At 40.8% G+C, this 12,497-nt stretch overlaps 1 protein-coding gene across 4 annotated transcripts in view; it reads right to left on the reverse strand.

Annotated features, from left to right (window-relative positions):
- Positions 1–12,497, reverse strand: part of STRN3 (striatin 3) — a 92,751-nt gene that overhangs the window by 42,025 nt on the left and 38,229 nt on the right. For all 4 annotated transcript variants that reach the window (XM_024196049.3, XM_024196048.3, XM_024196047.3 and 1 more), the window contains exons 3-7: positions 12,242–12,315; positions 6,108–6,189; positions 5,501–5,680; positions 4,724–4,856; positions 3,226–3,367 (exon numbers count right to left, since the gene is read on the reverse strand). In XM_024196049.3, coding sequence (XP_024051817.1) covers positions 3,226–3,367; positions 4,724–4,856; positions 5,501–5,680; positions 6,108–6,189; positions 12,242–12,315 — 611 coding nt within the window. The remainder of the gene's footprint in view (positions 1–3,225; positions 3,368–4,723; positions 4,857–5,500; positions 5,681–6,107; positions 6,190–12,241; positions 12,316–12,497) is intronic.

Consider the following 12,497-nt stretch of genomic DNA (forward strand, 5'->3'; position numbering starts at 1 on the left):
TCTCCATCCCTTTGAAGGCTGTGTAAATTTATTTTTCTTCTTTAATATAGTTTGAATTTTCTCATCTTTCATGGTTTTGAAGGTCAGCCGTTAGCAAAATTTGTTGCATGAAAGGCGGCTGCAAACCCCAATATGCGATAACTATAAGACTAAACACATAAATAAAAGGAAACAATGTTTGCAAATATGTAAGTATGTTCATGAAAAACTGCTACAGGGAGATGAAGCCAGTGGCTGGTTTTCAGTAGTCTCCTTTGAGAAAGATATAACTTGAATATAGCTGCCAACTTGTTGATCACATGTCAAAAGCTACAGATCTTTGCAGTTAATCTATACTGAGAATTATAAAAATAATTAAAAGTAACTAAGTAAGTTAGTTAAAATGTCCACTCAAAACTGGAGTGGCAGCAAAGCAAGACCTGGTCGTAGGTCTGGAGACCTGCACACAGGAAACAAGTTAGAAATCTGAGAAAGCAGTACAATAAAGAAATAAGTTTTATTCACTAGAAATTAATTTACATACATAGGGCATAGAAACAACTGGATTTGTACATGTCCAACTAATGAAACAAAAAATAAAGGAACAAAAAGAATAAACGAAGCTATGAGGGTAACAAATTAAAGCAGCAAGGAGGATGGGGATAAAAGTAAAATAAACAGCAAAAAAATTAAGGTTGCATAAAAACTAGGATGAAGAGGGATACAAGAGAAACAAATGGAACTGAGCTTCTGTAAAAGTCAAGTTAAACTTCATAATTTGACCCATATTCAGAATATAACCTATAAATATAATGTATAAATTAGCCTATTCTATATGCAAATGTAAGACGCTTAAAGGAAAAATAGGCAGAAGCATTTGTGCAAAGGAAAAGAATGATTTAAACAGGCAAAACTCAAATCTGCCTCAGATACGTGCTGAAGTAGGTTGTTTAGAAGAAATAGACAAGACAAGTAAAGGAAGAGATGGCATTGTTTTACATAATGCTAATATTTGGGAGGGAAAAAAACCCTTGGAATTCCTAGGAATCACTATGGACTCCCAACAGAATCACTCTGGAGATTGGGGAGGCTTCAGGGACTATTAGCTTAAAAAAAGGTCTAATAAGGTTATGCAAGGTATTTATAAGACTGAAAAATGTAAATCTGTTCATGGTAATTTATAGTCATAGACAGTACTAAAGTGGGACCACATTTGAAATACTGTATCCAATTCTGATACACCATGAGGAATTTAACCTTTATGACCTTTAACCTTTGTGCCAAATAAAACTAAGTTGAAATCTTGAATATTTTAAGACCACGAAAGAAAATGTATGTTTATTCAATCCCAAGAGCTCAGGATTTAATCAATCCTCAATTATTCCAGCTAAATAAAAAGGAACTGCATTGAAGTCAATGGAGTTATATTAGTATAAAACTGGTGTAATGTGCAACTGGAATCAACTCCAGCAAAGAAGAAAGTTTGCATACACAATTCGAAAGATACATATTAAGGAGAAAATTGTCTGAGGTAGCAATAGTCTGCCTACATCCAGTTTGAGGGGAAAGCAGATACTTGGATTAAAGGGAAGACTAAAGTTATAATCCTTATATAATGTTATGGGCAAAAACACTACAACAATGGAGTACCAAATTAGAATATCTTTAAAATACAGCACCGACAGAAACAGTGCACCAGTCACAACACTAATACAATATCTGAGATAAAAAAGCTGTAGTTCGAAGGCACAGCAAAAAGTTCCATAATGTACAACAGACTCCAATAATTTGATATACCTTAGTCCCATGTCAAAGTTAAAACGCTACATTCCAAGAAATTACACAGAATACTGACAATGTGCACTTGATGTTTGGTCTTTAGCTTTGTGCTGCAATAAAGGATCTGTTTTATCTTGGTATAAAATAATTAAAATGTACAACTTGCTCCATGTTTTTTTCTTAAATGTACCGTGTAGTCATGTATAATTACGTATTGATGTAAAACTGCAGACCATTAAGTTGGAATATCAGTTCAATACCTAGACAGACTACAGAAATTCAACAGTTTTAAGATTACTTCATATAAAGACATTTTATTTTCTCCTACTTAAAATAATGAGGGGTTTAGGTAGCTTGTCTCCTCAAGCAGCAACAATTCAGAATGCCCACCCAGTAAAGCACTTAGACCAACTAGATTAAATAAAATTCTAAATCTACCACTAAGGAGGCTAAGGAAATAAATCTGATAAGTTAATTGTTGTGTTTTGTTCTTTTAAAAATGCAGTGAATTTTAGTGTTTATGAAAAGAAAAGAACACACTAAAAATATGGCACATTAGACAAGTATCATGTAAACTTTCCCAAGCAGCCCCTATATTATATACCATAATTCTGCAAACCGTACCTCTAACACTGTTACTTTAGTCCTGGGCCTTACCTGAGCAAAGATTGTCAATCATGTTTAAGTGTGAGGTGGTTTTACCAACTAAAAACTACAGATAGCACATTCAATTAGGCAATAACTGATGGATATTTGGAGCCCCAATTAACCCCACTCTTCCTTACTCCCCATTTCTTTAAAAAAATAACCACACAAGTTTCAAACATCATTTTTTGAATGACATTTTTTGAGAGACATTTAGTGCTTTTTATATCACATGGAACTGTTTAGCAATCTTACTTCATTATCTAAATAAAATCTGAACTAGCAGTATAAAGATTACCAATTTTCTGATTTTATTAATAAAGACTATATTAGCAGTCAGCTTCTGAAAATTTGGACAAGAAATAATGTAATTATAGTTTTAATTTAATAATTCTTCTAGTCCATATAACAGAAATTAATTTAACTCAGGGCTCAACACAAATTAAAGCTCCAGACCATAACCAAATCTAAAATCTAGATTTGGCAAAAAGTTGATCCCAAAATCCAAAAGAAGGATTTTAGGGGTGATCAGGAATATAGACCAGGAGCAGCAAAAAATATGGAAGATGGAAAAACACCTCTCAACAGCAAAACAAAGACGCATTTGAAATAAATTAACCACAGACTAATTGTTAGCATTACGGTGTGTGAGGATAAAATTTGTAATACCCAATATCCTAGTTATCTCCTACTTTGCCAGCATCTAATCATCACAAACATCCACACATCCATTCTGTCTTAAACAGCACATATTATAGCTCATAAGTGTATTGTTATGAACAATGTTCAAATAGTGCTAAACATATGTTATTAGCTTCTTACCCCATTCTGTCCCATCCCCTGAACTTCTTGCTTCTCCAGCTCCTTCTCCATCTTCTGCTGTTACTAAAAAATCAAATTCTTTCAGAGCTTCTTCAGTATCAGGGTCATCTGTAAGGTCTGCAGCTAAACCTTCATTACCAATCTGCAAGTGGATAATAAAATATATATTCTGTGTTTTAAGAAGATTACGTCTATCACACAAGCAGACAAATTTTCTGCCAGTAAGAAGAAAGTCATCTAAAATATGAGTTAAGAATGGGACAGGTCATTTTAAAGAGGACTTTTTTTTTTTTGCAAGGGAAGAACATTTTGAAGTATGAAGTGCAGAAAGCAAAGTGCGTACAACTAGTCAGTGTTATTTCAGCTCCTCCAGAATTTAAACAAAAACCAAGCACCTGACAAGGCAGGATAAGAGGCTCACCTCAAGTCAAAGCTCTGATCTCCAGCTATTAAAGAAAAAGCAAGATACAATGCAGCAAGAGGGCCATCATGATGAAAAGTGCTTCAGTGACCAAAAAAGAACATCAAGCTCTCCATCGCAATCCAATCACGTAACCATACAATCACGTAAACTAATCCAACACTAACTAAATGACTAGTGAAAGTTTCAGGAAGAAACAGCAAAGTCCTATACAGGAGGAGCAACTTCACAAGAACATTAGGGATGGGAGGAAAAAAAATCTCCATCTGCGAAGCTGGTATAAAACCTGCATCTCCGATGGAATGTTCTCCCCAGCCCACCTTAAAGCATTTAGTTTCCTCTCCTTGCAAATAATCCCTGCTTTTCCAGAATTTCTTCAGGATACACCCTTTCTTACACAGCACCCTCCATTATATAGGCCCCACAAAACAAACAAATCACCACCAAACTGAGAAGCAGATGAGATTCTTGGGAGCTCATCACTGCAGCTCCATGATCAGATGAGAGTTCTTGCTAAATCAAGTAACCATCCCTAACAGGACAGAGTATACTGCCTTTGCATTACTCCTAGCTGGCTGACATAGTGAGACTGAGAATAGGAAATATACTTGGATCTACACAGAGAACACTACCACAAGGTCACCAAGCCAGTTATTAACATACAATTTTAAAAATGGCAAAAAGAGAGAAAGCTCTAAAAAGCTACGTCTGCGAGGAGGAATGAAATACAAAATTATTCCATCTCTAAGTGCCGGCAGGAAACCAAAAACAGAATAAGACTTTGGTAGCAATCTTAGTTATTGTACTCACATCTACTCACAAGGATGTTATGAGCACTAATTACCTCATGTTTAAAACATTTTGAAGATGAAAAAACACTATTATAAGGAGCTACACCAAAACGTGCTGATACCACATGTTCACTTACATATCATACAGATAAAGTAGGGTACCTATTTCAGCGTAATTTATTCATGTCTATTTGAAACATGGGCTTCCACCAGGCTATATTTTATAAGCACTGCTTTCAATATGTCAGATATACATGACCAAAAGGCAACAGTAAAAGCTCTTTACTTTGTGTTTTTTATTTATCCGATGCTTTTCTTTTCCTTCTGCAATATCTTCTATCATGTCATTCTCTTCTTCTTCATCACTATCATCTGCATTTTCTAAGAAATTAAATGTTTCAAGAACATCACCAGAGTTCCTACAAAAAAAAAACAAAACAGAACAAAACAAAAAGCCTACAGTGGTCAAATTTACTAGCTGACTTATAGTGAAGGGATTTAGGGGATTAAGTCAAATATAACTCTACTATCTAACTTTTAAAAGTTTTTAAAAAGTCAATAAAAAAAATTCCAGGAAAATTCTGTCCATCTAAATCTATGGGATGACTCAAAATTGAAAAGCACCACTAAACATGTATGGCAGAATTTAAAAACAATTCTTTATGTTAATAACACCAACTTAAATTATTAAAGCTGAAACAAAAATCTAATGTTCACATAATGCTTATTTACTTGTTCACAATTTACTTATTTTCACAGTACAAGCTGATATCTGAAAAATATGATTAGTGATGGTCAGTTATGCTTATAGACTCCTTATATGTTAATCAGTTTACTTTCAGGTTCTCGTGCACAGCTGCAATTTTTGGATGATATAACTGACTAACGTGCCACTGACCAGATAATTTTTTTTAGGACCTGAAGCTTATATGAGCCTAACCGGTTTCTCACTACTTGCATAACATAGCTGTCTGAATCTAATAAGTGAAATAGCATATTAATAATATAAGTAGGGTATGTTAGCCAACTATCAAGCATATCACAATTTTACATCTCTGCCTACCTTTTGATTTCCTGTCCCTTTTGCTTAGATGAAGGAGATTCACCTCCATTAAGGATCTGTTCTAAGTTCTTCGTCTCCACTGAGCCATTTGGTTCTGAACTGGAGAGCCCAAGTAAAGACCTTACCCTCTGGGACCGTACATCCAATATTGTGTCCGTGTAACCTACTTCCTGAAGATACCTAGGTTGGTTGTGAAAAGAGAAAGAAGAGAAAAAGACATTTATGAGAAAGAGAAAGGATCTAGGGTTCATTGCTGAAAAATAAAATAAAAAAATTAAATTGATAATACTAAAGAGGAGATGGGAAGCTAACGGAGTTTACCACATAATTTACCGAAAGGACCCCTTCCACCCAAAATCCAGGTGTTCCACCTGTGGTTTACTTCTCATTTCATTTCCCAGGGTTTAAAGCAGTGACACAGCCAAAGATTATCTCTGCTAGTACTGCTTCAAAGAAAAACACAGTCTATATAGTCTTGCATACTGAACCAATATTTACCCATCTTGACTACATGAATTTCCAAGGCAAAGTGCAAACATGTAAATAATTTCTAAAGCTCCAGAAGAAAAACGGACTACAAATATAGATACTCAACTATATTACTTACTGTCTTAATAATTGCCTGCCTTGCTTCCAGGTCAGTTGACTATTTTGAGGTACTGTAGGAACCTCTGTGTCTTTGGTTTCTTCTGAAATGCAAGGAGATACACATTAGTGTTGCTCATTTTACTCTGCCAATTTTAAAGACCACAGAGGGAAGTGAAGATTTCACTTAAACATTTTTAGACCCCACACAATTTTTCAGAGACCAGTGGTGTGTCATCTGCTTAATGAGCCTAACGCTAGATTCAGATGGTGTCCTTTACAAATCCACATTCCACAACCTCATTGATGATCAGCAGATCACCATTAAACAGTTATAAATGTTCTTGGAAGTGCTGAACTTGATTTAACCATTATCAAAAAGTCTCACATTGTTGCACATATTAGGACATTTGTACATACCACTTAGTCTTTTTTCTACCGTTAGCTTACAACATAAATTTTCTGGTACAAAGTTGATGAATTGCCATTATTCAGATAGCATCCCTTAAAGGCTATTCAAAGTAATGCCAACTATTTCATTTCATTTTTTACATTATAGCAGCTGACCTGCTCTGGCTAATGAACTCCCTTATTCCTTAGGGGATTTTAAATAGCTCTACACGGAGCATTTAAGAAAAAGATTCATTCTGATTCTCTATTCAAATATATTTAATGTCCATTAATTTAGTATAACAAAACTGGTTAGCAGAAACTTGATTTTTCTTGAAGATAGTTGTAAATTTTTTTTAACTTTAATAAATAAACAAGAAATCACTATTTTTTACTAATACTGTTTAAATAAATTCCATTAACTTATATGTGGGGAAAACTAAGCTAAACTGTCATGAATACAATATTAAGGAATGCCACCACTTTTACTCTCCAGCAGCAACTGACACCTTGAACCCATTCCACTTTAACAGGTGTTCTATTATATCAGCCTATAAATCATGGAGTAAAGAACTAAGAGGAATACTGATCTAGAGAGAATTCAGAAGTCAGACTTGTATGCCTTTTAGAGAAATGTTAAAAAATGAACACCAAGCCCATAACCTGGACAATATTTTATACTTTCAAGCAAGGAAGAAGTGCCTGAAGATGTGCCCATACTGAAAAAAAAGGGGAGAGAGAGAGAGAGACTGTCTAACCTGACACTTAAAGATTCATTGCCTAGATGACTTGTGGGTATAACTGCATTTCCAGTTAGTAGCAAAGAGGAAGGCCAAACTTTATTTATAACATAGCGTCCCAAAGAATTGAATTTCAAGGAGGGGCCAGACATGCAATAAAGGTCATCCTTACTTCTTAAACAGTCAAATTTAATCAAGGGAAAAATCTTCCTCTAGTTTCAGATCTATAAGACAATTTGTGGAAATGTTAGTTATAAGCAACATATTGCCTATGTTGTGAAGTTTACTGCACTCCATGTGCCAATGTGGGCACACAGATTTGCATCAGGGCATTTCCTCTTGATCTGACACAACCCTGTCCATTTTTTAAAAATATGTAAAAAAGTATGACTTTTCCAGGATAAAGCAAACACAAATTTTTATTATACAATAACAGAGAACAAAAACATGTCGAATTTTCTACATATATGTTTATTCTATTGTTCAATTTTCTCCCTAGTTATCTCAAAGAAGTTTATTTTGCCAAGTAAATAAAAGAGTGCAATATCCCAATAGACACTGTAAGAGCCTTCAAGGGCTGATGGTAGAAATAAGATATCAGACCAAAACCAAAAAAATTATTCATCTATTAAAACCTCTCTCAACATTTGGATCTTTCTGAAGGAGAGAAAGATAATGGAAGTAATAAAGGCTCAAATAAAACACTTGCCAAACACCAGTATATTCAGTAACACAGCTCCCTGGAACAAAACATCTGTTCTCAAAGAATTAAAAAATGGTTACCTAGCTTTCGTAACTGCTGTTCTTCGAGATGTGTTGCTCATGTCTATTCCATTCTAAGTGTGTGCACACCCATGCGCGTGGTCGTCAGATTTTTGCCTTAGCGGTATCCGTAAGGTCTGCAGTGGCGTCTCCTTGAGTGCCGTGTTCATGTGTCAGTATATCAGGCGCTACCGAACCTATGCCCTCTCAGTTCCTTCCTGCCAGCGACTCCAACAGAGGGGCAGGTGGGTGGGTAACGGAATGGACATGAGCAATGCATCTCAAAGAACAGGTACGAGTTTTTTTCTTTGAGTGCTTGCTCATGTAGATTCCATTCTTGGTCATTCACAAGCAGTGCCAATGGAGGTGAGCTCGGAGTTCACAGTTTTGCAAGCTTGCAGCACTGCCCCGCCAAAGCCAGCATCGTCCCGGGCCTGCTGGATCAGCACATAATGGAATGTAAACGTGTGGACAAATGACCAGGTAGCAGCTCTACAGATCTCTTGGATCAGCACCTGAGCCAAGAAGGCCGCTGATGACACCTGTGCTCTAGTCGAGCGCGCTTTGACTATCGTCGGTGGAGGCACACTTGAGAGCTCATTGCAGTATCAGATGGAGGCTGTGATCCAGGACGAAATCCTCTGAGCAGACACTGGGCAACCTTTCATCCAGTCTGCCACAGCAATGAAGAGTTGTGTTGACTTACTGAAAGGCCGTGTCCTGTTGATATAAAAGGCCAGTGCCCTCCGGATATCCAGGGAATGCAGCCTGTGCTCCTCTTTGTAACTATGTGGCTTTGGAAAGAAGACCGGTAAGAAAATGTCCTGGCCGGTATGAAACTGGGAAACTACCTTGGGCGGGAACGGTGGGTGCGGCCGCAATTGGACCATGTCTAGAACACCGTATAGGCGGGTCCGACGTAAGCTCCCTGAGCTCAGACACTCTGCGAGCGGACATAATTGCCACCAGGAATGCCACCTTCCAGGAGAGAGAAGGAGAAGAGAACAGAAAGCCAGAGGCTCAAATGGAGATCCCATGAGCCTCGACAGCACAAGGTTCAAATCCCTGGGAGGGACCGGATCCCGGGTAAAGATTCTCCAGACCTTTCAGGAATTGAGCTGTCATGTCGTGAGCAAAGATTGACCTGCCTTGGAACGGAAGGTGGAAAGTCGAAATAGCAGCCAGGTGGACCCTGACTGACGACAGTGACAAGCCTTGGAGCTTGAGGTGCAGGAGATAGATCACCTGCAGGGAGGCCTACTTGGCCCAGACACGCCGATCCAAGGCCCAGCACATAAGCCTTTTCCATTTTGCCCGATAGATCGCTCTGGTGGAGGGCTTTCTGCTACCCAGCAGGACCTGTTGCACTAGGGTCAAGCATTCCCACTCGTCTGCATTTAGCCATGCATCGGCCATGCAGTCAAGTACAGCGCCTCCAGGTTCGGGTGCAGGAGACTGCCGTGATTCTGAGACAGCAGGTCTGGCCAGAGAGGGAGTCGGAGCGGCTCAGCTACCAAAAGGTCCAGCGGCATGCCGAACCACTGCTGGTGAGGCCACTAGGGAGCTATCAGGATAACTTTCACCCTGTCCCGCTTGATTTTCACTAGGACTCTGTGGATCAATGGATGGGTGGGAAGGCGTGTATCAGGGCCCCTGACCACAGAAGTAGGAAAGCATCTGACAGGGAACTCCTGTCCATCCCCTGGAGCGAACACAACATGTGGCATTTCCTGTTTTGGTGGGACACGAACAAGTACACCTGGGAAGTCCCCCACTTCCGGAAGATCATACTGGCCGCCTCCGGATGGCGCGACCACTCATGGCGATACAAGAAGGTTCTGCTGAGGCGATCTGCTAGCACATTCTTGGTGCCGGGCAGGTGTGCAGCTACCAGATGAATGGCATGCCGCACACAGAAGTGCCAAAGGTTGAGAGCTTCTTGATATCAGAGCCAGGTCATCAGCCCTCCTTGTCTGTTGATATAATGCATCGTGGTAGTACTGTCTGCGAGTCCCTGCACCACCTTGCCCCTCAGGTGGGGCAAGATGGCCTGACAGGCCAGGTGAACTGCTCTGAGCTCCCTGACATTGATGTGGAGGGACAGATCATCCTGCATCCATCAGCCCTGGGTGCTCAGCTTGCCCAGGTCTGAAGCATCAGCGATCAGGATGGGACAGGGTCGCAAAGGAGACTCCCTGAAATACTGACAGCCTCCAACCACCAATCCAGGGACTATAGGATGTGATCTAGCACCCTGACCACCCAGTCTAGATCACTCTGTTGGGGGTGTAGATCTATCCCAGCCACGCTTGCAGAAGCCAGAGGTGGAGCCGGGCATGACTGACCACGTAGTTACAGGCGGCTGTGTGGCCTAACAACTGCAGGCAGGTGTGAGCTGTGGTGAGCGGGCAGCTCCTCACATGAGAGATCAAATCAGACATGGCTGGAAAATGCGCCTCCGGGAGGAAAGCTCTGGCTTGCATGGAGTCGAGAACTGCTATAATGAACTATGCGTTGGACCAGCGCTAATGTGGATTTTCTCTCATTTATCAACAGGCCCAGGTTGTGGCAGGTGGAACGCACCACACTGAGACTTCTCTGCACGTGGCTCCGGGACCTGTCCTTGATGAGCCAGTCATCGAGGTATGGGAACACCTGGATCCCTCAACATCTGAGGTAAGCAGCCACCGGCGCCAGACAATTGGTAAAAACCCTTGGGGCCGATGAGAGGCCAAAGGGGAGCGCCATGAATTGGAAATGGCGTTCGCCCACTATAAACTGGAGGAAATGCCTGTAACTTTGGAATATGGAGATGTGAAAATAGGAATCCTTCAAGTCGAGGGCAGAGTACCAGTCTCCTGGATCCAGGGAGACCATATGAAATTTCAACTTTTTGAGAGACTTGTTGAGGCATCACAGGTCCAGAATAGGGATGAAGATGATGATTGCACCGTTGGGGGAGGTTCCAGGGCTTCTTCACGGTGGTGCATACTTGATATGAGGATGAACAGAGTTTCCGTGCCTGAGAAATCCCCTTCCGGTGACCACGGTGGGGCAGTCAACACCTGGGTCTGATTGCTGGCCATTGCTGTTAGGGACTGGTGCCAGAGTAAGGTGATCAGTGCCAGTATCAAAGGGACCAGAGATGCAATGGGGAGCACTCCCACAATGCGGGCGACCAGGACCTGCGCCTAGAAGACTATCTGCAGGAGGGTGAGCGACGTAGGTAGTATGGCGACTGGCGTCTTGCTCTGGGCGATCCACGTCAAGACGGTGGCAACCGGAAATGTGGCACCAGTGACCAAGGATGAGCCCCAGAGCGTCCAGGCTCCGGCGACCTGCAGCACGGAAGTGGAGAGCGCTTCTTCGTCTCGGGGAATTGGCAGCGCTCCACTGCCCTCTAGGGTTCTTCGCATCTGATTTGCGCATGTGGGGAGCCTTTGCTGGTTCCTATGGCACATGCTGCATCAGCGGTGCGGGTGGAGGCCAATGCTCTCTTGGTGCCGGAGGAGCCTGCGAAGGTGTCTGTGCCGCCAGGGTTTTGGGTCCCATGCCACTCCTGGAAGTCAGTGGTGGACCTTTCACAGGACTAAGAGCTCCGGTTGGAGGGGTGCAAGTGCACGGTTCCGGAGTGGCCAGATGGCCTGAAGCAGGTCCTTTGCCCAATGGCCCATGGCCCTTTTTGCTCAGTGCCGGGGTTTTAGACTTCTTTTTGGGCACTGGCAATGGGGAACAGTGCCGGGTGCAGGGGGAACTCCATGAGGAGAGCCTGAAGCCAAATATCCCACTCTTTTTGTGTACGGGGCCGGAAGTTCTTACAAATTCAGCACTTGTTCTCAAAGAACCCTAACTGTTATGAATAAAACTATTTATAAGGCCCTAAGTCTCGAAGACAATAGACGAAAACAGCTAGCCCTTGCAATGCAAGGGAAGGCACTCCGAGTAACCACCACAGGTGGTAAGAAGGAACTGAGAGGGCGTAGGATCGGTGGCACCTGATATATCGATGCATGAGCGCTGCACTCAAGGGGGCACCACGGCCACCCCTACAGATACTGCTAAGGCAAAAATCTCTGATGACCGCGCATGTGAGCATGCGCACACCTAGAATGAAATCATCATGAGCAAGCACTCGAAGAAGAACTTTCGTTATTAATGACTGCGCACATTATGGCAACTATTAAGAGTTGCATAAATAGCAAATCTAAAAAAAAGCAGATGCAAAAGAATGAAAATAAACGTGAAATTTATAAAAAAAAGTTACCTGATTCAAAAGTTGGCATTTTCAAGTCACCTTGGTTCAGTTCTGTGCCATATTTTAATTTATGATATTTTGCCCTGAAAATTAAGCATAATCGGTATATAAAAAAGAAAATAATTTCTTAAACTCAAACACCTCTTAATATTACAATTAAACAAACATGTTAAGATACAGAATACATATTTCAATACTTTTATTTGGATAATTACTGAAAAGTCATTGAACCATTGAGTCAAACATTTTCAAAAACATGAAAGTG

Source organism: Terrapene carolina, unplaced genomic scaffold (assembly GCF_002925995.2).
Source record: "Terrapene carolina triunguis isolate 2854851 unplaced genomic scaffold, T_m_triunguis-2.0 Scaffold96, whole genome shotgun sequence".
NCBI classification, from domain to species: domain Eukaryota; kingdom Metazoa; phylum Chordata; order Testudines; family Emydidae; genus Terrapene; species Terrapene triunguis.